This window comes from Leptonotus elevatus, chromosome 2 (genome assembly GCF_054856555.1).
Source record: "Leptonotus elevatus isolate MCC_2025b chromosome 2, RoL_Lele_1.0, whole genome shotgun sequence".
Taxonomy (NCBI): domain Eukaryota; kingdom Metazoa; phylum Chordata; class Actinopteri; order Syngnathiformes; family Syngnathidae; genus Leptonotus; species Leptonotus elevatus.
The window spans coordinates 24,294,903-24,321,462 of NC_141240.1; the positions used below are offsets into that span (position 1 = coordinate 24,294,903).

Genomic DNA, 26,560 nt, shown 5'->3' on the forward strand with positions numbered 1-26,560 from the left:
TCATAATTAATTAATCATGATAGAAATATGTGATTAATTAGTTAAATTTTTTAATTGCTTGACAGTACTAGCATAGACAAATAAATCCAACAGAAATTGTTTTAGCAGCTGCTAAAATCTTTTAATTTTGTCATGTTGTGAAGATACTGTAATCACTCATCTTGCCTTTTTTTTTTTTTTTCTTTACACTTTGGCTGCATTGAAACGGGTGAGACAAAAAAAAAGAACTATGTATCCATATCTATTAATATGTATCTATAAGTTATGTAAGTTGTATTTGTTATGTCCATGGACTGCATCTTGTCACCGGTCTTCATGAACATCTTAATTACTTAGACTTTTCTTCAACACAAAAAGAACAACCCAAATTTCCTAAACTAATAATAAAAAATAAAAAAAAGGTTTCTTACAAAAGTTGCAACAATCTAGTTGTACGGGAAATAGTAATGTTTCAAAACTGAAGTGTTAACATGAGTCAAAAGCCGCAATACTGTATTACGAGAATAAAGTTGCCACGCTCTCTCTCTTGAGAACTGCTTAATCAGGTAATATTTCAGCTTTAAGTATAGGAGTTCTGTGTGAGAAAGGGAATATAGGCTCCGCGATACCTGGAAGCCGTGGCTCCATAAGCCTCCACACATGCTGGTGTTTCATTAGCAGCTCTGTGACAGGAATGCATCGGTTGACTATGAGACATGTTTTGTGACCTCAAGTGCAGCGCCGTTGAAGGGAATACTGACGACAGCTCTCGGTGGGTAGTCCTGGCAGTTCGGTGGCATCATGTGCAGTACAATAAGAGACCCCTCATCTCTGATTTTGAATTTTGCTTTTGACCCGGCAAAGAAGAATTATACCACAGGCTCACTTTTTAAAATGATGTGAAAACTTGAAGGAGGCCACGATGGCAAACAGATCTGGATCAGGTAAAGACCCAAATTACTTGTTTAGTGCATGTGTCTATGTTGGGGGTATTTTAATATGTAAAATATACTTTTGGGTTTTCAGGTTCTTTCTAATTGATATGGCACAGATAAAAAAATATCAATATCGGTCTTTTGTGCAACTTGATGGCTACATTGAAATTGTAGCTCATGGGCAGCAATCTAAGTTAGTGAAATTGCTCACGTACTAAAAAGTTTTGAAAAGGTTGAAAAGTTCAACAATACTTACCAGTGTGTTTTTGTGAGGATGCGTTTTAAAAATTCTAGCTTGCTGATTCTGCAAGTGGAAATAAACTGAATAGGCTCAAGGACATACAGCACATATGTCATACTTTATTCATGTGACTCTCTTACTGGTGTATGCACTGCGTAACATGTTGCTGCTAGTTATTGCTTGTTGTGATAATTGATTAATCCAAGTTGCTCAAATCTTCCTTGCACGTGCATTTCTTTTTGGGTTTATGTGTAAGAAAAGCTGTGCCAGTTAGGCTTGATCAATATCTAATGTTATTCCCCTGAAACTATTTTGTGGGTTTTGGCAAGAACAGGGTGAATATGATGTAAATGCCAAATATTGGACCTCAAAACAGACTCAGCAAAAACAAACAATACAGCAAACAATCACAATTTATTCAACCAAAGAATTTAGGTTAGAAACAAGAACAAGTAACAAACAAAAGGTCAACATAAAATAACAACTTTCAAATACAACAAACTCAAAGAGGTGGGTTTAGCTAGAGCGGAAGGAGGTTGCATAACCCAGACATAAACACACACAATCTAACTACACAAGAGAACACACAATGTTAGAAATATTTACATTTATCAATGGGAACATAAAATATATTAAATACAGCCAGGTTAAACACGACAACATACGAGGAATGAGAAATGCAACACAATATGTGACGTCTTCCTCCTGCTTCTACCATGTCTAAAAACCCAACTGATGATAATTGACAGCAGGTGCGACACAGTAGACTCCACCCACCAACAATCCCCAAGAAGACAGTCAGGCAGAGAAACAGGACATGACAAAAAAGATGATTCTAGTCCTATGTTCAAATGCAAAGACTCATGTCTGGGTGCCATGAGAGCATGTAGGCTGCTGCATACACGAGACTGCAGTTTAAATGTCAAAGGACCGATGAAATGCCAAATGGTTCCTTATCTCATTTTGATTTTGATTAGAAGAAGCATTTGCACTTCCTTCTCTTCCACGTGCAGACATCACAAGGCCTCTACATGGAAGCTAATGTCAAAACGTTCTTTTTGTCATTGGAGATGTGCCTGCAGGGCCGGCAGAATGAAGCAACGTTCACTTGCAAGGAGTTGTAAAATGATTGATGCGTGGGTCAATAGAATTTGCCATGGCACGCAATTAGTCGTATGTGTGAATGAAAGCTATCAGAGCAGAGGGACGGTGCTCACACATGGCCGACTGTTCCTGTTCATCTCACATCTCGGTGGCCTTCCACTCAACAGCTTTCCTGTCTCCAGCAACATCCTGTTGACTTTGCAATGGTGACCAATAAATGTGCAAAACACAATTATAGCAACCTTGTATCGATCCCCTACCAATTAAAAGTACATTTTTCCCTGGCTTCTCAAATGGGCCCCTTGTGTTCACTTTTCAAGTTATTTAATCATTTTCTCTGTTGATTTTTATTACTTTCTCTCTCAAAACTCACCAAGCATCAACTCATAATATGATGTGTCTTCTATCTCAAATCTGACATTACAGTCTGCCATTCTATCATGTAGGACATTATTAGCTCTGCAGATACATAATCATTGAGTTATTTGTACAAAATGCATGCACACACCATCCATCCATCTTCTACAGCTTAATCTGTTTAGGGTCGTGGGACTTTCTGACTTTACATCGCATATTATGTTTCCTGTTAAATGCTGGCTTGTTTGGCATTGAACAGGCCTTTTTTAAATTCTGTATTAGCATCTTCTACATGTTGACACATCTGGGCAGCTGTAGACTAAATTAACCATAATCATTAAATATTCATTTGTTTTAGAGAATTGCTTTTGGTCCATCATCCCTCCGTTTTGGAAATAGCTTGTCCTCATTAGGGTCATGGACTGGTCGTCAGCCAATTGTAGGCCAAGTATAGTAAAAAATAAAAATAAAAAAATAAAAAAATAAAATAAACACCTATGGACTATTTAGATTCCTTCTAGCAACCTAGAAGAAGAAGAAGAAGAAAACTCAAACACTGGGAGAACATGCAAATTGCAAACTCCTGACAAGAGGGCTTGAGGCGAGATTTGAACACAGAATCTCTCAACTGTGAGGCAGACAGCCTAACCACTACCCCGACATACTACGTCTGGTCCTCTTTACAGACATCCATGGGTGTTTTTTCTTTTTATTGTATTATGGATGTTTTAATTGTTAAGCACCTTGGGTAGCATTTTAAAGATGATTTTTTGATTGATTGATTTTTCATCTTTGTCAACATTTATCATTTTTACGTACAATAAAAATTTCAAGCCAAATGAATAGAGAATGGCTGCCGGTTGGGAATAGAAAAGTGTGTACTTGACTTGCACAAATTCTGTTCTTCACGGCCATACTGGTTGGAGAGAGTTCCGAATCTGAAAAGAGCTTTTGAAAATCTCCTAGTGAGACGTCTTATCTCATTTTAAATGGTGACTTTTCAGAAATATCATGATTATCATTTTTTTCCTCTGAATTTCACCTTTTTAGGCAAAACCAATCAGTTCAAAGTGAAAAAGAAAAATATGCAATTTTATCTTGCAGCAGACAAGTTTTATTTCGGCACATGTAAATGTGGTGGCCTATCCCCCACGCCCCTCTCAAAAAGAAAATGTTTTATATTTTTGAGTATTTGGAGCAGACATCTCAAAGTTGAGACAAATACAGGAAGATAATCAGCTCGATAAACATTTATATTTACTCCACTGCTTTGTATTTTGTGCGTCCCCTGATCCGGAGAGTAGTCCGATCCATACATAAAGCAGTCGTGGCCATAAATACTGCCGCAGCACCAATTTTGGGCCAGACCAACACTAATTATTGGGTTGCAGTGGTTGCTGATGTATTGGGTTAGGATCGTGCAGTAGCAGCTCAGCAGCGACCCTAATGAGGACAAACATTACACTATATCAAAAAAATGGATAGTTACTGTCATGAAAACTTTTGCTGTCTGATGTAACCAAATCAGGCTCACAATTGACACCACTATGTAAACATTAATTTCTTATGACCATTATCTGATAAAGGTCATCATGGAAGCAACCATATTAATAGATGTGGATAATTAAATTGGATTTAAGTCATACTGCACATGATGTAGACAAGTGTACATGCACAATGAAATGTCTAATGTGAGATTCGATTATCTGTCCTGTGTCTATGTTTCTGTTTAGGCGTTTGTATATGTGTGGTCTGAGGCAAGATACTAGAAGAACCCCTGTTGTCTTTATACTGCGTTTTTAGACAAAAGTGTCAACAGCAGTTTGAGAGCAGATTTACGCAGCAGAACCTTCTGCCCCTGCCTTCAATTGGCCACCTAATGTGCGTCTCCTAAAACATCAGACAGTTTTACGGGATTCTGCAGAAGCTAATCTTCTGCACTGAAACCACCACACTCACTGACACACACAAGCTGGGATCCTTCCCCTGCAGAGCCAACCAGCAGGCCTCTGCCTTCTCTGTGCCACGATGCCATCTGGCACTGTTACATGGTTTGGTAACTGCACACACAGTTACGCTCATTCAGTGCCTAGAACAATGGAAACAAGTTGTTCACCACTTGCTCAAAAAGCCCAGCGGAAATAGCCTTGCTCTCACCGGAAAGAACTAAATATTTTGGCCAAGCCTTTTTTTCCCCCACCAATTAGAAAGTGATCGATCGTTACATATCACATTATCATGATCGTGGTGATCCATTAGTTTGCTAATCTGCTATCTAAAATGATTTTGAATTATGATGAATATAATAATTACAGGACAGCACATTGTCACAGATGGAGATGGTCTGCCCCTGATATTATGTCCTGCGTTCATGCAGAGGTTGATGTAATGTTCCTCGCTGTTTTATTTATAGCCGCTAAGAGGGAGTGAGAGAGTTTGTTGGTCTCTCCTTCACTCCCTCCCTCCCTCCCTCTGTCTCTCCCCCTTCTCCCTCCCCCTCTCTTTCTCTCCCTCCCCCCCTCTCTCCCTCTCATTGCAAGGAGCCTTCTATATGCAAATCATATTTTAAATGAAAATCAAGCAAAAATTCTGAAAATTAGGCAATATTACCAGTACATGTAAATAAATGCAAATGGTGACAGGTGACATACAAGCACAAACACTACAGTTTACAAAATATATTTTGTAAACTGTCAAATCACATTAATTATCAATCAATTCATTGTCAAAAATATTACTATCCCAAAAACTACAGCCAATTCAAAGAAGCAGATCATTTTCGGAGTCAGTGGCCCCAAGTTACCCACAAACCATTAAAATATCTTTGGCACTTGAATTTTTATTTATTTATTTATTTATGCCAGTGTAATCAATTGTCAATTGCTCAGTTCAGTCATGTGTGTTTTTCTAAACCTATGAAAGTAGCTGCCATCAAGCAACTTCTTAAAGAGAGAATTATTTTAGAAGTTTTATTATATTATTTATTATAGACCCCTCAAACCTCCCCTTCTTAACCAAGATTGTTGAGAAAGTGTTTTTTTTTTGTTTTACATCAACTCAGTAATTTCTTGAACTCAAATTGACTTTTCAATCAATTTAATCAGGTTTCTGACCTCATCACAGTACAGCGTCAGCTGGTATTAAAGTACACAATTTTATAATACTGAACAAATGATGCAGGAAAGGTGTCGTTTAGTCTTATTGGATCACATTGCAACCTTTGAAACAATAGATCACATATTGTTGACTATTTGGAAATTTGGGTATGTCTAAATGAAACAGTCCTAAAATGGTTCAGGTCCAATTTGGAAGAAATTAGTTATTTTGTGACCATTCTAAGTTTTAAATCTGATCAAACAGCCATCACACGTGGGGTCCCTCAAGGGTCAGGCCTTGAACCTCTTTTGTTCTTCCGGTATATGCTACGCTTGGATCAAATTCTTCAGAACGCTAATGTTGGTTATCCGGCAGGTGATACGCAACTATGTCAGCCAAGTCACAATAGTTCAATTAACGTGCTATTAATTAACTCGATGAATCAACATTTTCTCCCATTAAACTAAAACACAACTGAGGTAATTGTTTTGGGCAATAAAGAGAAGAGGATTTAATAACTTTGACAACTTTGACAAACCCGCATCGGACATTTCCATTCTTCATCAACTGCAATCAGATTTGAAGGCAGTTTTTGGCTATTGGTTCACTAATGGTCAATTGGGTGGAGTGAAGGACTCGAAAATAACCGCTGATGAGGAAAGAACGCTGTGAAATTAATCACCTGGGCGTTGGCCTACTTTTAGGTATTGGGGTTGATTCTGGGTGTTTGCACGTTCTCCCTTATTCTCATTTATATCAGTAGTTCTGGTAAATGAAGACAAAGAGTAAATTGAATGTAGGTGTGGATGTGAGAGTGTTACTTTTATTGGTTGTATTGTTTATTTGTAAACATACAACTGTACCTATAAACTCTGTATGCATCACATCAGCTGCAAGCTTGTAACTATGTTTGATGTATATTGTCCCTGACAAATAAAGAAGTAAATAAAAATAATTGTAACAATTTTAAATAATAATTTTCTCATTTCCCTCGTGTTCGCGAATGCGGCATTCTTGGGAATTGCACGTGCGTGCGCGTCCATGTTCATGACGTCATGAAACGCTACGTCGCTACTCAGCGTTTACGCAGGATGTACGTGAAAGTGAAGGGAGTTCCACCTCGTTGCATTCATTCAATATGCGACACATTCATAATTTATACGAGTCAACGCGTCATTGGATTCACAACGACAAGCCGTCGAAAATTCATAAATACATCACTTGGCCAAAAGTCCGAAAACTGGGCAGTAAATCGCATTTTGGCCTACTTTTTGAAAACAGCGTTTCAAAATGTCGAAGTGGAAAAAGCAAAAAAGGCAATCGTGGTCACGGTGAGTTGTCTGTAAATTCCTTGCCCATATGTTTGTTTTTTTTAATCCCCACGAACACTTGCCAAAATAATGAATGCAGCATTAATTCAATCTGCTGTAGGAATTCGTTCACTCACTGCCTGTTCTAATTGGCTACTACTACGGCACGTTTTCAGAATGAAAAGACGAAGAATGAGTACGTATGACGGTGGCAACTGAGTGATTGTTGGCTAGCTAGTGTGTTTTCAAAAAGTGACTAAAGTGACAGCCGAATGGATTGCAGCCTGCTCTCGCTCCAGGAAGGCTCTGCTGATCCGGATCATTCCACACTATTTCAGGTCAGTCCGGACCTCTCTTTAATTATAGATAACACAGTGGGAAGGTAAAACCTTCTTTAGCGCTCGCTGGTGACAGAATCCGTAATTGGACAGAGGTGAGCAAATACTAGTCGTGTCCCACTTACAGTCTACTTTGAGCATTGCTGATACAAGCAGTGTGCTTGATGAATCCTGTCATCATGCTGCCCTGATGATGTTCTGATTTGATTGCGAGGGATCTATGAGACTTCTATTTGTGTGCAGAATTTTCATTTGAATCATCACTCTGCCCGTGGCAGTTTAGTTGACTACAGGGGGTGTTTATGTGTGTTTCATAAAATCACATATGAGAGGCTGTAATAATTAGTCTTCATCTCGTCTGGTATGCCCAGAGGTTGGATGAATATGTCCAAAATGTTCGTTTGATGGGCAAGGCCCAACTTATTAACTCTGGATCACGATCCAGCTGCGGATCCATTTCTGAACATTTATGAAATTTAAAATGCTGAAGGTGTGTGCATAAGACAACAATTCTTAACACTTTATACAATTTGGCGACAATTCATTTTAGTCTGCTTATGGGTACATACAACACAAATATGGAATGTCTTAAACGAGCTATTGAAATCTATATTTTTTTATGAAATGTCTGTCTAGTGTGGTATTTGCACTCTACAAAGTGTGCCCTCCTTTCTTTTTCTTTTTTTAAATTCTTTAATTAGTGTCAGCTAAACTTGCTTTGCCTTTGCGGGGACCTTGTTTGTTATGTTTGTTCTGTGATGATGCACTGTCTGAATTATATTGACATTTGGCATGTGAACGGGTGCTAAGACCCCTGCTGCTGCTGTCAATGTTGCCAATGTGCCAGTTCCAGAAACACACGGGTGACATCATGGACACCACAAGTCTCTTATTGTATTCAGAGTCATTTGCAGAGTCACAGCACCTGGAAACCACTTAACAGGTGGGGGGTACGTGAGTACAATAATTATTAGGAGCGTATTGACCAGAAGTAAGATGCGCTTGCATTGTGAATAATTGATTCACATTTATCAGATATTTATTTTGTAAGTGTTACACAGCTTTGATGTTGGCAGGAAGGCACGGGTGAGCACCTTATGTGAATGCAGCACTCTGCTTACAGTGCCCACAGTTGTCAAAATTAATTTATTTATTTATTACTATAAAAATATACTTTATTTTAATATTTTCCAAGTAGAGAACACACAGAGCTAGTTGGTGACTTAGTGTAACTCGGGTGTTATGGTTCTTTTGTGTGTGTAATTGTTATAAATAAATATACGTGTGTACTGCATACTGTGTAGTAATGCTGCTGTAACTTCGATACACAATGATGTTTTATAGACTAGAGTGAAACGTGAAAGTAACACAGTCAACAGCCATTAAAGAGTGTGATGTCAAATAGAAACTGGCTGGCTGTCTAGAATAGAGGTTCGCGTGTGCCTTGTGTGTTGTTGCTACCAGAGAAAAGCAGGAGCTGGAAAAGGTTGGTGAGATTAGGGTAAAGGACTTCAGTCATGTGAAAAGGTCGCACTCGCTGGCCAAACAAGCATGAAAATCTCCCCTAGCTTCTAAGTTTGTACCAGTTAAGAAGTGTCCTCAGAGGACTGAGAGTTAATATTATGAAACTATTTCTGATATTGTACCATGTGAGCACCAAGAAGCCAGTGTGGATTTTGAAATTATTGTTAGTCCTTCACTTTGCTGTTAATGAATGTGTTGTCTTTTACAACTAAAACAACTGATTGATTTTGCGATTCCTCATTCATGTTTAGAATGTTACAGCAACATTTTTAGTTTAAAACAAGATGCCACTTGTTGTTATTGGTTAAATTTTTTCTTCTTTCCTTTTTTTTTTTTTTTTACTTGCTTTGCCATGCCATATGTATGCGTCCACAAGGGAGAAAATAAATCAGAATCAGGTCACTTAAATCGTGTAGTCTAAATTCAGCCCATTTATATTCTGCAAGGAAGTCATATTTTTGTGTGTGTGTGCGCACGCATCTGTGTTACACAAAAAACAAACAAAAAAAGTTGGCCAATTTCTATGAAACTTTGTGGACTGGAGGAGCACGGGCCTCAAGTAACTCAAATGGTGAGAAATGAGAAACTGTCATATTGGGTTCTTCCAGGAGTTGGCCGGAAGATTGAAACAATCTGACAAATTGATAGAATGCAGAGGAAATTGTTCGACTACTGCTGGATCTTTGGTCAGACAATACACAGTAATGTGGCGGGTTATTTATTTTCCGTTATTGTTTTCGGGGTTGATTTTGTGAATAGCCTTATACCAACTTTATTTGTTATAAAGCCGTCCATTTCCAATTCCTATCTTGCAATTTTGTTGTACCTGTTTTGTAGTAGTCTTGAGTCCAGAGTTTTAATATATTTTGACACCATTCACCGTGCTCAGACTACCGTATCAGACCTTGACCTGTTTCAGTCAACAATTGATGCTCGTGACACTGTGTGTGCTGTGGTGGTTTGAGCTGGCAAGGCAAATATGAAAGTAGTGGACTTGAATATCATCACTCACTCACATTCATTTATTTGCGGTTACACAAACCCTTTGATTGACAACATCTGGAAAAATACTGTTAATGAACATGAAGACACATTGGAAAAAAGAGCAGACTGGTGTTTAAAGTGTGAAAAAGATTTATTGTCTTTCCAAGTTTATTCAAATAATGGATTATATAGAGTTGTGTCTTGGCTCACATGCTCTTTATGTCCACAGACCTTGAAAGCAAATACTTTGTGATCCTTAAATTAAGCTTTTCTTTTTTTAATCAACAATCGTTTATTTCAGAGCTTGCCTCTTTACCATCTTTTTTTCTGTGGGTCAGTCTGTCTCAATCCACACCATTAGCAAATCTCTTAGACTAGGATTATGGCTCCAAAGGGATTTAGGATTTCCACCTACCCCACACATGTTGCAGTTGCAATTTGTGTGCTGTGCTTCCACGTCTCTTCTACCTGCCTGACACTGCTGCCACTTTCAGAAGACCTCAGCAATTTCAGCACTCTTGAAAGAAATAATGGCACAGAATGGAGATAAATTGCAGATTTAAAAACAAACCGCTGGAGCTTATTTTTCTTTTTTTTGTGGGTCTTTGCAATTGAGGAATATTAAGGAGATGGCAGAGCAATAAGCAAGGTTGCTGAAGCAATAACATTACAGGATTATTGACCAACTGTTGATTCCAACCAGTCAGTGAGAGGCAGTCTTCCTGTGGTCCCACCCCCCCTCTTTGGATTATACATTGAAAATGGGACCCAACCAGTGAGTGATACTACGGATGGAAAACGAGATATCGATTGAAGAGACTCAATAAAACAGACTGACAAGTGAGAGAATAATATTAAATATTAAAATTTCTGTAATTCTCAATGAGTGCCCACAAGAAGAACAACCTCTTGTCTTTTGGCCCAATGTCTTCGGCCCTGATGTGCTCAGCTGCTGTGGCAACTGTTGACATCCCTGGACCTCCAACTAAAGGAGCCTTCTCCGTCAACGACAAGGATGTGGCTGAATCAGAGTCAACATATGTGGTGGATGAGTTCTTCTGGATAGGCAGAAGCATTGTAGCCTTTTCAAAGTGGAGGCTTGGCTACATGGGTAAGCCAGGAATGATTATTGGTTTGATCACACCTTGTCTACAGAGACATCTGCATTCTGCGCAAAGCTTAGATTTGTTCTTCTAAATGCTTTTCATGCACATCATTCCTAAACCCGAGCTTCTCATACCCAAATTGAGCAGTTGCCATTATCGGCAGCTCTTGCATGTTACTCACAATATAACTAAATTCTATTTACACAAATTCAGATTTTTGGCGATGATTAACTCATTCACTGCCATTGACGACTATAGGCGTAAAAAATTCATGTGAACTATTTCTATGAGTTTAACTTTTTTTTTCATTACATTTTTTAGCAAAACCTAGAATATATTTTTTTTGTACAGTTATAACAGATATAACATTTGTGATTAATCGTGAGTCGACTATTGAAGTCATGCGATTAATTACGATTACAAATTGTAATCGTCTGACGCCCCTCATTTTAAATATTTTTTTTTAAATTAGGGGAGTCAGGCGATAATTTTTTAAAAAAATTGTAATTAATCACATGACTTCACTAGTTAACTAACAATTAATCCCACATTTTATATCTGTTCTGAATGTACAATAACAAAATGATAGGTTTTCATACTTTTTATTAGCAAAAGTGGAAAGAAATTTAAACTATTAGAAATAGTTCAAATGCATTTTTAACGTCTATAGCCGTCAATGGCAGTGAATGAGTTAATAGGCCTGTTGACACCCACTGGAAGTTGCATTGTCATTGTAAATCAGCACGTACTGTTTCTGAAGTTAGCTTTTACAGACTAAATTATCTTAATATCTTTTTTAACTTTTAGCCATCCAAAATTAAAAATATGAACTCATTGGTTAACAGTGTGTTGCTATAATCGCGTTAATAGGAAATGTGTTGCTAGCATGAATATACATATAAAACACTTTTATGTCATAAATATACAATTCCAATGAAATCAATCGGGAAGGTGGTAAATGAGCATGTCTTTTTGTGCCAGGTTATTACAGATTCTTATGTTGATGTACACAATTCGAAAATCATAGACCCCCCGTGCCTTCTGTGGTCTCTTTTTCATGGTAGGTCTATCTTGTTCATCAAACTCATTTTATGGCCGATAGAATTTACTTTACATTTAGGTTACATCTTTCTCATGGTGTGACTGTCAATTTTCTGTCTCTAAGATGTCTGGCAATAGATGCCATATTTTGCCATATTATCTGACCAAAATTCCGTAAATGCTCATTACACAAAGAAAAATCATTAGAGGAGCAAATCATTCTTTTACAGCAGATTGAGTGCAACTCCTCTGATGGATAAAGAAATACAGTGCATTGTGACCCAATGTTCCATGTTTGGCACACCAATAAGACTGTAATTCACGGTGTAAACAATCCAGGTCACAAGCTGCCTGCTGGCCTGTCTCTCTGTTGGCAGCACGGTTACTCAAAAGAGGTCAACTACCACCCAACTTTGTCCATTAAGACTATTCTTATATCATAAATACTAAAATTGTGTAGGCCTTGATGTAGGTCATTACCATTGTATTCTCTCTTTTAGTATTTTCTATATGTTATTGAACTGTATATTACCTACAGTATGTCATTGGGCTCGCTTCTTTTTACGTCACTACCGCAAGATCACCTGCGTGTGCTTTGGGGCAGCGCCATATGGCCCGCAGGCAAATCCCTAGAGCTTAACCTGGTGCCCTGACGGTCTAGTGTAACACAACAAGGTCTGTTTGACCCATACTGTGAGTTTGGCAGGAGAAACAAACTTATGGCATCATCCCATCACAGATGCAACCAAACTACTAACCTGACTTTAGCCTCAGCAAGTTACATAGTGTCTGCTTCCTAATTGTTCAGTCCTTCTAGCAGCCACGACAGCTGCGGCCTCAAGCTGCTCTGCTTTCATGCCATTCAAATACTTAAGTCTCGATATAGGTCATTTCTTTATATGGAAACTGTGTCTTCTCAAGAAGCTGACCAGGAGATGAATGAATACATTCCTGTTAATCTTAATGGCATATGATGGCTTTACAGTAGGTGTACATGTGTTGGGCTGGCATTAAAGCATATGACCAGACAAACCTTTTTTTTTTGTGTGTGTCTATCTTTGAAATTGATAAGTAGCTAATATGCTTTTAAGGTGTACTTATATTAGGCAGTCAAGCACAATTGGCCTCTAAAATCCAGATTATTTGACTTGTCGTATTAATATGATGATTCCTCCATTAGGTTTATATAGTTAATGATGACTTACTCAAAATAAGCTACAACGTTAACTCATTCACTGCCATAGACGGCTATAGACGTCAAAATTTAATTTAAACTATTTCTAGTAGTTTACATTTTTGAGTATGAAAACCTAGATTTGTTTTTATTGTACATTTAGAACAAATATAAAATGTGATTTATCGTGAGTTAACTTGTGAAGTCATGCGATTAATTATACTTAAAAAAGATTATTAAAAATTAGGGGCGTCAGGTGATTACATTTTTTAATCGTAATTAATTGCATGACTTTACTAGTTAACTCACGATTAATCACAATTTTTATATCTGTTCTAAATGTACAAAAAAAATTCTAGATTTTCCTACTCTCACAAAAGTGGGGAAAAAAATGTTAATCTAACAGAAATAGTTCAAATTAATTTTTGACGTCTATTACCATCAATGGCAGTGAATGAGTTAAGAAAGTTACACTTATGTAGTGTCATAGTAATATTATCATGTCACATCACAGGGAATCAATGTAACATGATAACGGCAATTAAGCATGTTCTAAATTTGAGCCAAAATGCAAATTTACACAAAAAAAAGGGGGGGGGGAAGCCTACCATTATCAAAGTACTAATGGGCTAAAATTTTGGTGGCTTAGTCAAAAAAAAATGCTGTTGCTTTAGTTTTAAATGCCACTGAAGCCATCACACAGTAGCAGATTGACAGTTCTCAAGATGGTTGTTTTGTCTAGCAGCATGTTCATTTCTGGTGAGAGGCCATGATGGATATGAGCTGTGGGCACGTCATGTAGGCCGTGGCGGGGCAGGTTTGGACATGTCAAAAGGGAGTTTTCTTCTCTGACTGAAGACTATGCCATGCCATTTTCAGATCCCAACCGAATTGACAGTAAATCATTTCATGGATTATTACCCAAAAGATAAACAACCAGCTGTGCTACAGTCTCCAAACATAAAGAGATGCAGTCAGCCAGTATGGAAGTCAATATTAGGATTCACTCATCACAGTGACCAAATTGATCATGGTTATTGGGATCATCTTAAATAAATTGAAAATTTTAATCTTGTAATCAGTTACAATTTGGGATAGGGATGGGCGAGTACTGATAGTGTTGGTATTGGACCAATATGAGGCCTTATTTCAAGGTATTGGTACTCGCGACAGTATGGGCCGCCCTCTTGTGCCTGTTTTATGATCAGGAAGTAGTAATTAGAAGAAAAGAAAATTGGTGTTAATTTCATGCAATTTTAAGGAAACAATACTATATTTGGAATATATAGGTCTTTCTCTAAAATTATCCGTCATTTTTGTGTGTGAAAATTGTATGTGTATGGGTGGTATTGTCGACTACTCAAGAGTTGAGTACTCACACTGATATCAGTGTGAAAATAAGTGGTATCGAGCTACTTTTGGATGCGTAACAATTTTGGATGCTCAAAAATCAAAGCAAACATATTCAAATAAAAAAACTCCTTAAAGCTCACTCAAAGTTGCTCTATGTATTAATTGGCCCAAAAATATATTTACAATAGCCATTTATGACTGAAATATCTTCTTATTAGTAGATTAACACCTTAACTTTTCACAATGGATACTCCTGCAAGCCTCTGGGCAATAGTGTTATGACTGGATTCAGGTTTGAATTTCCCGCTCTCTATCTGCAGATGTGACGTCATGTGTGTATTGTATACATGAAGAACGGGTTGTGTGGATAGTTTTTTGGGCCACGGGTGGTTGTAGCAATTCGAAATTCAATTTTCTGCATTCAGCAGCTTTAAAGTTACAAATATTACTGATACAGCAGTTGTGGTGGAAATCTATTAAAACAATGTAATTTTCTACTTTGCAATTAATTACATTTCAATCACATATAGCGCGCACACACCATCTCTTTATTTGATTATGTATCATGCCTCCTCATCCTTCAACATTACTTTGAAACCCAATCAATGTCAAATTACGTTTTTCCTCATTATCTCTGTTTTGCGGCTGTTGCTCTTTGAATAATTATTGAAATAACACATTCAACAAGTTCATACTGTCATAGTGTAGAGTTGATTGTGGATTGTTTTTTTTTTCTTTATTGGTTCTGGCTACAAAATGTAGAGTGTTGCTGCATTTTTTTTATACGCCACCCGGGGTCATTGTTAATTGCACGTATTGGGCGGCAAACTTGTTGGGAAATATGATCATTGAGTTTCTGCCATTATGATGAGCAGAAGTGCAGTAAATGGGGCATGACACACAGGAGCAACATTCAATTTAAGTTTTGACATAAGCATTTTTCTCATCTTTGGCTTTCAAGCTCATAGATGGTCAATCAATCAAAGGCCATGGCTGAAATTGGCAACATTGCCCCCTGGGTACCCTCCTGCCTTGGCCGCAAATTTTTCAGTTAACACCGGCAATTTTTTTTTTTTATATGTGTGAGTAATGGAGCCTGCATGTGGGCTCGCTTGGCACCCCGTAATGAATTTGCCCTGGGCGCTGGGTTAGATTCAGTATTAATTCTCTCAACACGCTGTGGTTGTGCCAGGAAATGTAACAGGGATATCTGAGGTCAGATCTGTGTCACTTGACCAGACTATCCTCAATGACGGATGAATCACCAATTGATTTGGGATGAGGTTCATGTCAGAAAGAATGCACGCAAAGAAATTCAATCTTATTAATTGTTTTGTCTGCTTGTATTTAGTAGTAAGCAATGTTGCGAATAAATGTAGGCATACTAATGCATACAATACAATATACTAATTTAGGCCCAAATAATTTGCTGCCAAAACAGGCTCTAGGCAAAAAGGTAAGGCTCCAATTCTTCACAGCATTGTTACCTCTGGAGCTGGACTGACTGTCATTAGCATGCCGGTCATCTGAATATGACATGTTGACGTTATCATATTGCTCAGAAATTGTTACAGCTGGCTTGTTCCTGGTGACTGTAAGGAAGTTTTGCTTCATTATTGCCCTTTATTTCTTTTTTTTAAACATGTAAATAGAGTTGTAATTGGAATATCATTTCATCTTGGACAAATTTCACTATGGATGTTTTTGATAATATTTTGTGAAATGTTATTGTCTTGTGCATTAGCCTTGTTACTGTGGCCGGGAGGTACAGAGGCGACACAAGTGATCGCAACTGTATTTACACATTGACAGACACTTGACAGTTATTGTGCAGGCCACATGCTTGCAGCCTTGGGGCTTGTAGCTATTCCACTGTTGAATACTACACCATTAGCTTCCTGTGGCGTTACTGACCATTTCACACGGAAATAATGTCAAGAACATATACTCTGTTCTCAGTGTGGTTGATCATTTGATGTCAATTATGATGGTTTCCCACAAAAAGAAAACAAACAAACAAACAAAACAAAACTGCTGTCTGGCTTGTTTTGTTTTTGTTATGCATTAATCAGTTTGGTGTAAATTTGATACCGTATTTTGTAACACTGGTGATGCCTGTCCAATCACTTTCTTCTTCCAATGAGCCACGACTGATGCTTCTAACATAACGTGTGCATTTGCCTTGCACCACCCATTGTTCATATTGTATTACACACAATCCACTTCCCCTCTAGAGAAAAATAAACATGGCATGTGTGCTTTGAGCAAATTGTTTTTCTAATTGTCAACTTTCCATCCTTTTCAACCTTCTGTCTTGTCTGTTTGCTTTTCTCCCCAGTGGAGAAATGTATGAGCTCCATGCAGAAGGGTACCCAGATGGTGAAGCTTCGTGGCAGCTCCAAGGGACTGGTGCGGTTCTTCTATCTGGACGAACACAAATCCTGCATCCGCTGGAGGCCATCGCGCAAGAATGAAAAGGCCAAGAGTGAGTGTCATTTTCCCTGTAATTACAATATAATCATACTGCTGCAAATATATGGAGAAAACTGCTATTTCTGGCCTGGCTGATTTCCATTATTTTTATATGTCGACACTCTTCGAACCTTTGACATTTCATTTAGTCTGGATAAAATAGACTGGGTAGCTGCATCAACTACTGTTCATAAGGGAATTGAGTTTAATAGTTAATTTCATAACCCCTCCGGGTCAATTATTATTTGAAATTAAGAATGAGAAATGACAGTTTAGCATATTGCACGACTCTTCCAATTCTATGAGTTAACCTTAATGTTAGAATGCGAGGGAAAGGCGAAATGGTACAGTTTGTGTCGAGAGTTTAAAAAAAAAAGGTACAGTATTTATTTTATTTTTTTTAAATTTCTGTGTAGTAGTGGTGTGAATTGCCTTGCGATTCGATCTGTATCACGATTCATAGGTCACAATTCGATTTCATACCGAATATTACAAATTTAAAAGTCAATTATTGCGATTTTTTTTTTTTTAACTCAAATTTAGAAAATACTAATCAGTAAACTTGTACATGTACACTGTAAGATTTGTATGAAAATGTACTTCAGGCTTATAACTCTGAGCCATTGTATTTAACAAACAGGTTGCAATCTGTTTCATGTTTAAACAGCATTGAAATCAAATTTTAAGGCTTAATTTGTTCCATTAATATAACATTCTTCCATGCTTAAAGTGTGAACCCTAATTAAGACATTTTGTTGAACACTTCCATCAAAACTCGATCTTTAAAAATCGATACGAGAATTGCACGCTGTAGTATCGCATTTATATTGCCGAATCGATTTTTTTTGAACACCCCTACTGTGTAGCAGTAGCTGCTTTACAGGTTTGAACTACGTTGCCCTCCAAAAGTATTGGAACAGCAAGGCTAATTTCTTTGTTTTTGCTGTAGGCTGAAAATCTGAAACTTATGAAAACTTGCTTCATCAGAAGATGAAAATGAGACAGATCAACAGTTCCGTTTTTTATTTAGAGGTGCTATCATTTTTGGTGATCTGGATCTGATTAGACAACTTAGTGGAGAGCATTATTTGTAACAAAGATGAGGAGTATTGGAACAACAAATTGACTTAAAATAGAATGAAGTGAATACAACTTCAAGCCTGATTTAGATTTAAGATCCTCAATCGAGTTTTCACGCTAACATATTGCACACACTGTTGTGGGCGGGCGTGTTGTGGGAGATCTAAGATTGCAGTCTTTTGGAAGTGAGTAAGTGAGTGTTCGCTCACTCTAAAAGTTGGCATACGCTGTTGGCAATTGGTGCAAAATTTGTGAAGAACACTGTATTTACTATAAAAGCAGGTTTTGTGCATGAGGTACATTTGATTGTCTTTAAACATTTCCTAACGTGTGGTAGAACAAAGCAGCAGCTTCATAGACTCGTTCCTTACGGAGGCTCATCTCTCTCTGTCTCTCTGCCGCTCTCCCCTCTCTCTTCCTCTCTCACTCTCTCACTCTCACTCTCATTCTCACTCTCTCTCTCACTCTCTCTCTCTCTTTCTCTCTCTCTTCCTCTCTCACTCTCATTCTCACTCTCTCTCTCACTCTCTCTCTCTCTTTCTCTCTCTCTTTCTCTCACTCTCACTCACCTTGGATTTAATAAGATGAAGTAAACTTAAGCTTTAATTAGCCAAAACCCTTTTACACTCGTTTATAACTATTTGTGAAATTCATGTGTTTTGCAAAATATATTCAAGTATCAGTAACTGGTGTGTTGAATGTTATTAGTTTCTTTGAAGACAATGGAATGCTCTTACTCTTATGCTCTCCTGGTTTGCAATGCTGTTTCTCAAAACAGACATGTTTTCAAGCTTTGTACGTTTTTACGTGATTTTACTTGACGTTTTAAGAAACATCCACGATAAATAAACTGTAAACATCTGATATAAATAAGCAATTTTTAAATGGCATTGAGTCAGGCCTGTTATTCATCTATAGAGGCACTGCATGCAGATACAATGTAAGTGTCACCATGTGGTGTCTAATACTGTCGAATCTTCACCCCACTGCAGCTTATGAAAATCAACTTACTTCACAGTGACCTGATGTATGTTATTGTATTATTTATGAGCTACACTGAGAAAAAAACATTCCACCCATAGTGAAAACCACATGGGGGGGATACCGTATACGGCAGCAGCAGCAGCTCAAGTGTCTCATTGAAAGTATATTATGTACTGGTAAGGTTAGTTTATTTTTGTGTCTAGTATGGTGCAAAATTGAAAGTTTAGCTAGACGGATGCATAATGTATGGATAGGTTATGTCAGCAATGTTTCATTCTTGTCAGGTTGTATGAATGAATGTTGTGGTTATCCGCGACTCATGGTCGGATGCTTTTCTAATACAGCATGTAGAGAACAAAAATCGGATTCTTTAGTTGGCGGTAAACTGCATTTACAGTACGGAGTGCAATATTCAGCACCAGTAAAAGCATTTCATTCAGGTAAATAACATTGTTATTCTTCTCTGTTTCCTGCACCAGTCTCTATAGATTCCATCCGGGAAGTGGGTGAGGGTAAGCAGTCTGAGATCTTCCAGCGTTATGCTGAGGGCAGTTTTGACCCCAACTGTTGCTTCACCTTGTACTACGGAGAGCACATGGAGTCCCTTGATCTTGTGTCTGGTACTGGTGAGGAAGCGCGAACTTGGATCACAGGCCTAAAATATCTCATTGCTGGTATCAGTGACGAGGACAGCCTGGCCAAGAGGCAGCGTACTCGAGACCAATATCCTTTGTTGCCAGTGCTTGCTGACTTGTTGCTGCATGTTCAGTAGCTTTGACCATCTACTCTATATTGCACAAGCATAAATAGACCTTTTGAATCACTGATGTTGACTAGAATTGACAATCAGTACTGTACATTTCCCTATATCTTGATGCAAAATTTCTTTAACTCTGTTTGATATCACATGGCTAAAACAGACATTCACAGAGGCTGATAAGAATGGCGATGGGAGCTTAAGCATCAGCGAGGTCCTCCAGCTGCTTCATAAACTCAACGTCAACCTGCCCCGACAAAAAGTCAAACAGATGTTTAAGGTACTGTAGGGAACGTTGTCATTTTATGTCTTCATTTTGCATTATTATTGATGCCATAAGAACATTTCCAGAATTCCCCAAATAAACAGAGGTGGGACACGTCAATGAATTTTGAGTGTCAATAGTCAATAGTTGGGACACACTTCCGTCATCGTCAATATTTTGAGCCGAACCACCAGTCTGTCGTTCATCAATTGCTCAGTAAAATGAGCATTCATCAATGTCCGTCAATCGTCATCCGTCAGCAAAATGGGATGTCCGTCATTAACGGATTGACAATCACATTGATGGATGAAAACCCCCTTCCATCAGGGTTTAGTCCGTCAATTTTCGAAGCTTCCGGTCAATGGTCAATAAAATGGGCGTCCGTCACTGACGGACCTTCCATCAATATTGATGGAATGCCCATCTCTGCAAATAAAGTGGGGTTTTATTAATGTGGTTGTTTCACCTCTACCTTAATTTTCACAAGACTAAAATTAAAATGATTGTAACCCTAGCTGCAGTGTTCATTCATTCATTCCATATGGTAAATTGGTAAATTTTTGGTTTGTACCGCATTAGATGGTTGATACCTATTAATGTTATGGCTTATTTTGGTACCCTTCACAACTTTTACCAATTGGAAATAAAAAAATAAAAAAGCATCTGTGCTTGCAGAGTGACGATTATCAGTTCAATTTCAGCGCAATACAACAATAAGCTGTATAATTCTTAAATGCATTTTAAAGGGGGAGTCAACCCAAAAATTGCCTTTACAATAATATATTGTATGTGCCACCACTCGTCTAAACACGGCATTCTGATTAATATTGTGTTTGTGGAATTTCAGTTAAGACGCAAAATTCTAACCTGGCAATAGCCAGACTGATATTGTGATTCACTCGAGAGTTCTCCACAATATCAATCTGGAACTGCTCCACGGTGATTTACTCGGGAAAAGCGGGACATTCTGTACAATACTTTGATCTGATTGGACACTGCGGCATCTTGCACGTTTGTTTTGACCAATCACGGCCACGGATGGTCCGAACCACCAGTGAAAAACAACGGGCTGGGTACAAGATGTATTGTCCGGAATTTGCAAACTCAAATACCGCGAGAATTCATCCTGCAGAGCAAGGTTAGCAAAATTCACCCGGTTTTATCCATCTTACAAATTTTGCCACCTGCTGTCAACAAAAAATTGTATCTCAGAGCTCAGGTAACAACTAATCATGGCTGTTTTATGAGTTTGATCATCATGTGACATTTGCAAGCTAAGCCGCAATTGACCTTACCGTGGTACGCCCCTCTCCGCCCACTAAATGCGACAAGAAGCCCCCTCCGACATTTACCGGTCCAGATGAGCTAAAGTGCATACACATTAATGGCAAAGTTGTCAGATCTTCCTTGTGATTTCTCGGTCAGGTATTTTTAGGACGCCCATATTTCTCTTCGAAGCAAGCAGAGGGGGCTTTAATTTCTTTGGTGAAGGGTATCTTCACTCCCTCTCCATGCAGTTTTGCCCAAAAACAAAGGAAATACACATCGCTACTACACGAGTCAGAGAAAGACAACTCACGCTTCACTCACTTCGACTGATTGTAAGCAAAACCGAAGTTTTTGTACATTGTTCCTGTCAAGCAGGGTAAGAATGAATTCATTACCTTATAGTTTCAATGTTGGCATTAATAGTAAATAATCAACAAACGCGTAGACAGTTAGCTACCCGGAGCTATTGTTAGCCTTTGGATAAAAACAACAATGGGGAACATTATCTTAGTGCAGACACTTTTCTTGTAATTTTGGAGGGATTCAACTGTTCGTGTGGTCTTCCACAAAGTTTGATCCAGCGCAGACATTCTTCGTAGTTGTTTAGGGAAGGGAACAAACCGGACACGGTTATCTCTCGTACATAAGCCGTGACTACAACAGGACGCCGGTTAGTCGATCGGGATAACGGTTATCACTCTTACACAAATCGCGACTACAGCGTTTAACCATTTGTATACATTTTTCCTTGCTTTTGGATAACCACGCAATGCATCACCGTTAGCTGGATTGCTATTTGTTTGTCCACAGCAAAACTCACGTGCCGAGGCAGACATGACGTCTTGCGTCTTGATTGGTTTACTAGGTTATGCGGCCGTGGTTTATGGTAAGATCAATTGCTTGTTACCTGAGCCCTGAGCAATTGTGATGTCATTTTCAGCCGACAGCAAGTGACAAAATGGCCACCCACTGAGATGGATTAAAACAAATGGATTTTGCTGCTTCATTCATATTCCGCAAACACAATATTAATCAGATACTGTGTTTAGGCTAGCGGGGCTACATAGAACATATTGTAAAGAAAAAAATTGGTTTGACTTCACACTTAGGCGAGGAAAGTTTGCAAATCTTAAACTATATTTTAACATTTTAAAATATATTAACATGAGCAAATCATTGAGATGAAATAGATTTAGGAGGCCATTTGAAACTGATCTTGAACTTGAAATTTGTGAATAAGCACTTAAGCCACTTCGACTAAATAGCAAACATCTGTAGTGCCGTAGTAGCACATGACTCGGCCACTAGCGCTCCTCTTCAGGAGGATTAGCACGTTGCCACGTTAAGCGCTATGTTCTAGCCTTTCGATCACAGAGCAGCGGGCCTACTTACTGGACTTAGTCCAGGGCTCTGTTGACGGGCATCCATATGGTGCTGTCGTGCTACAGATGGCTTCTAATGTAATACAAGGTAAACACATAAGAGAGACCAATCTGTCCCTGTGTGTTTTGATGAAGATTTATGTGTTGACAATGTCAACTCATTTCTAGGCTTAACCTACTTACAGCGAAGCACCTGCGGAGTTGATCCCTTTCCCACTTTGAAGACGATAACTGCCAGTTCCCTCGATAATCTATTCACAGTTTTGAAGTACACAGTGCATATTTTATTTGCTTATCTGCACCGTCATTTTAATGTGAAATAAAACAATCACGTTGTGGTTAAAGCGTACTGTAGACATTTATCTTAAGAGGTTTCACAAAAATATCATGTTAACCATTTAGGAATTACAGTCATTTTATGCTCATTACCTCCATTTTGGGGGACTCAAAAGTATTTGGACAAAAAAGATAATTTAATTTAGCCATAATTTGTAAAACTTGGATACAACTCCTTTGCAGCGATGACTGCCTGAAGTGGGCAGCCCATGGACATTACTAAATTATGAGTTTCCGCCTTAGAGATTCTTGCAAAGCACAGTACAGTGCATAAATAGTGCACTCAAAATGGGTCACTGCAAGGTGTACTTTCCTATTCCTATCATTCTGACAGAAGTGGCCATTGGTTTCCTCTATTTTAGCTTTTTGAAATATCACCATTAGTTTTTAGAGCAATAAAATATGTTTCTTCTGAATTTATTTATGCATTCATTTAACTCATTCACTGCCATTGACGCCTATAAACGTCAAAAATTCATTTTTTTCCCAGGTTTTCATACTCTTGTTAACAGAAGTGGAAAAAAATAACTAAAAGAAATAGTTTAAATAAATTTTTGCCGTCTATAGCCATCAATGACAGGGAATGAGTTAAATGGTGACCCCAAAAAACTGACATCATTTTTAGTCTAACAATGTAGTCAATACTCACTCAAGTGATATAAAAATAAGTCATAGAAGTTAAGACATATTTTTCTCTCTCCCATGACACGTTTTGGGTTATTTTTTATCAAACTACCCCAAATATCAAGAATTATAGCACACCCTATTTATCGTCTTTCTGAAATTAGCATGTAAGCAACCCTGCCTCATGCAAGTCAGCTGATCACTAGAGAATGTTACGCAAGACGTGCTACATCGTGTTTGGCTGGCGCTCTGCTACCAATATGTCCAGTCCTGTCACAGGCATTGTGCATATTGAACATGTGTAAATTTTTGTATTTAATATGTTGTTCAAATTTTAATAAATTACATCCAGCCAATTTAATTTGGTTTGCCAAGGACATGTACTTAGATACTTTTTTCGGACACGCTGAATATAGACAATAATTGATGAAATCTCATGCTTAAAGTAATTGAAATCACTTGATTTATTGATTGATTTATTGTTTTGTTTCAAATTTATTGTGATGGTGAATAAATCCTGAATCCCAAAACTTCTATTCATTGTTCAAATACACCCAGACCTAACTGTAAATGCAACCTGTGTCCCATCCTAAAGCACCTGAAAACCTCAACTGCTTCCCAGACATTGCAGAAATTGAAAATGTATCACTCACTCAGAATTTAAGATGACAAAACTCACACGTTTGGTCTGGTACTGTTCTTGCCAAGCAAAATGTTGCAGCTGTACAACGTTATTTTATTTGAATTTGAATTTATTGTACTCATTGGTGTCCCTCAGTGGAAAATTCCCACTCCCACTGTAATGTATACTTTTGTCTTTTGTGTTGCACACCACACATTGAAGCAGACACACACATGCAGGCCTAGCTGAAAGGAGAAAATCAGGCATCAATTTTGCCATATATCCGGATGCAAGTCTCTGCGGACACGGGTTGGAACTGATGTTGGAAAATTCATAGACAAGCGCAGGCTTGCAGATCTGCGATCAAAGTGGCTCATTTTATTCTATTTAATTGCGGTGTCTTAGTCCTGTACTAGTATCTCCTGCCGCCCAGCCTCAATTTTTTGTGTGTCCCCAACATATCTGTGCTGCCCAGTGCGATTATATAAAAAATATAATCCAAAGATTCAGAGGGTTTGATGCCCACTGTTTGTATATTTATGAAGGAAATATGTTGACAGTGCTGTCTACCCTGTGCCGCGGTTAGACATGGCCTGAGCAAGTGTAAGTTATATATCAATTTAGCCACTCCTTTTGCTACATCAGACTGCTTTGCCAAATTGGAAAATCCGCAGCGAGCCTTGCACTGATCTGAAAGTCAGGATCTGCCGGCATTTGTGCCGAGGTGCAGATGTGCTGTCTGCAACAATAGAGCTCTCAGAGTGAAAGATTTGTTTAAAGATTGCTGCGCCACTTGAGCTGGGGAGATGGGGACAGTGCTTTACTCAAGGCCATCCTTAAGTAGCCAGCAAGCAGACAAGAATCTCACCAACAACTACAATAACTGCTGCCAGTTAGTTTATGCTTAAAAAAATAAGCAGTTATTGATAATATTGATATTTTTATTATAATTTTTTACATTAAATATTATGTAATTATTATTTTGATACAGTGGTGACTACGCCGCCTTAACGGGAACACACTCTCAGGGCTTAAAGTGCTCGGCACGGTGCCGGATTTCCGGCGTAAGAGCCATGAGCGCAATGACAAATCCAACGAAGTAAACAGTTTTCATGTGGGGAATATTTGACACGTCTGGCAAAACACCGCCAATGCGGAGAGAAGGCCAACTTCAAAATAACCTTCTCGTACCAAGTAATATGTGGAGCGCAATGCCAAGAAACGCTTTTATTTTGAAGTTTTTACCCGGGAGCATTTTGCCAATGGCGGCGCAACTGATCACTTGACTCGTCCTAGGGAACGTGTCTGCTGTTCTTATTGCCAACATAAACTATTGCAACCAAAGTCAACAAAACAACTTAGTACAGAAATCACGTTCGATCGCCAATTAAGGGCACTATAAGAAGACTGAATTACGCTGGCATTGTATTGCACGGTGCTTGTTGCCAGTGTTTAGGGCGTCTTTAGCGTGCTAACGGTGCTAGCGGCTGCAGCTAGAGCCATGATCGGACTACTTTTCAAAGGCAGTCTAACCTACGTGATGATTTGCACACTTTGATGCAGACAGCCGGACACAGTTGCCGTTACTAGAGATCAGTTTAATAAACCCAGCTCACTCAATTACGCAGTTGACGTCAGCAAAAACACAACTGTGGTTCTGACGTGACTGTCTCACAGACCAAAAACTACTCAACTCGGAATTTCATTTCATACAAAGTGCTTTACATGGAGTAAAAATCAGTTATTGAATAAAGAGAGGTAAAACAAAAATAACACCAAATAAATTAATAATTACCTTAAGCGGGTAAATGAATAAGTCAATAAAATAACATAAGTAGGTAAGTAAATAAATTAATAAGAAAATACAGCAGGCACCATAAAACATTGAAACAATGATGAGTTGCATGCAGATTCAAACGCCAAAGAACAAAGATGTGTTTTAAGAGTGGGTAGAGGGAAGTTGCCTAATATTTAACGGAAGGTCATTCCAAAATCCATGGGGAGAGATTTCTCTAAAATCTCCCTAAGAGGAAAATAATGTGCTGTTAGGCACAATTTAAAATTTAAGTAAAACAAAAAAGTTGTTTATCTAGAAATGAAAGTTGGTCGATCATTAGTCAGTGAAAATATATTTTTAATGTTGTAAAGTGTTGTCAGATAAGATCCTTTACTGCCAGCTTTTTTTACATTCAAAAGGCGCACGTACAGAAACAACCTCTTGGAACTA

General features: G+C 38.3%; 1 protein-coding gene across 2 annotated transcripts in view; it reads left to right on the forward strand.

Annotated features, from left to right (window-relative positions):
* The first annotated feature begins 10,288 nt into the window (after positions 1-10,288).
* Positions 10,289-26,560, forward strand: part of plch2a (phospholipase C, eta 2a) — a 45,465-nt gene continuing 29,193 nt past the window's right edge. For both annotated transcript variants that reach the window (XM_086068204.1, XM_086068205.1), the window contains exons 1-4: positions 10,289-10,979; positions 16,881-17,027; positions 19,558-19,801; positions 19,986-20,115. In XM_086068204.1, coding sequence (XP_085924330.1) covers positions 10,751-10,979; positions 16,881-17,027; positions 19,558-19,801; positions 19,986-20,115 — 750 coding nt within the window. In that variant the 5' untranslated portion in view covers positions 10,289-10,750. The remainder of the gene's footprint in view (positions 10,980-16,880; positions 17,028-19,557; positions 19,802-19,985; positions 20,116-26,560) is intronic.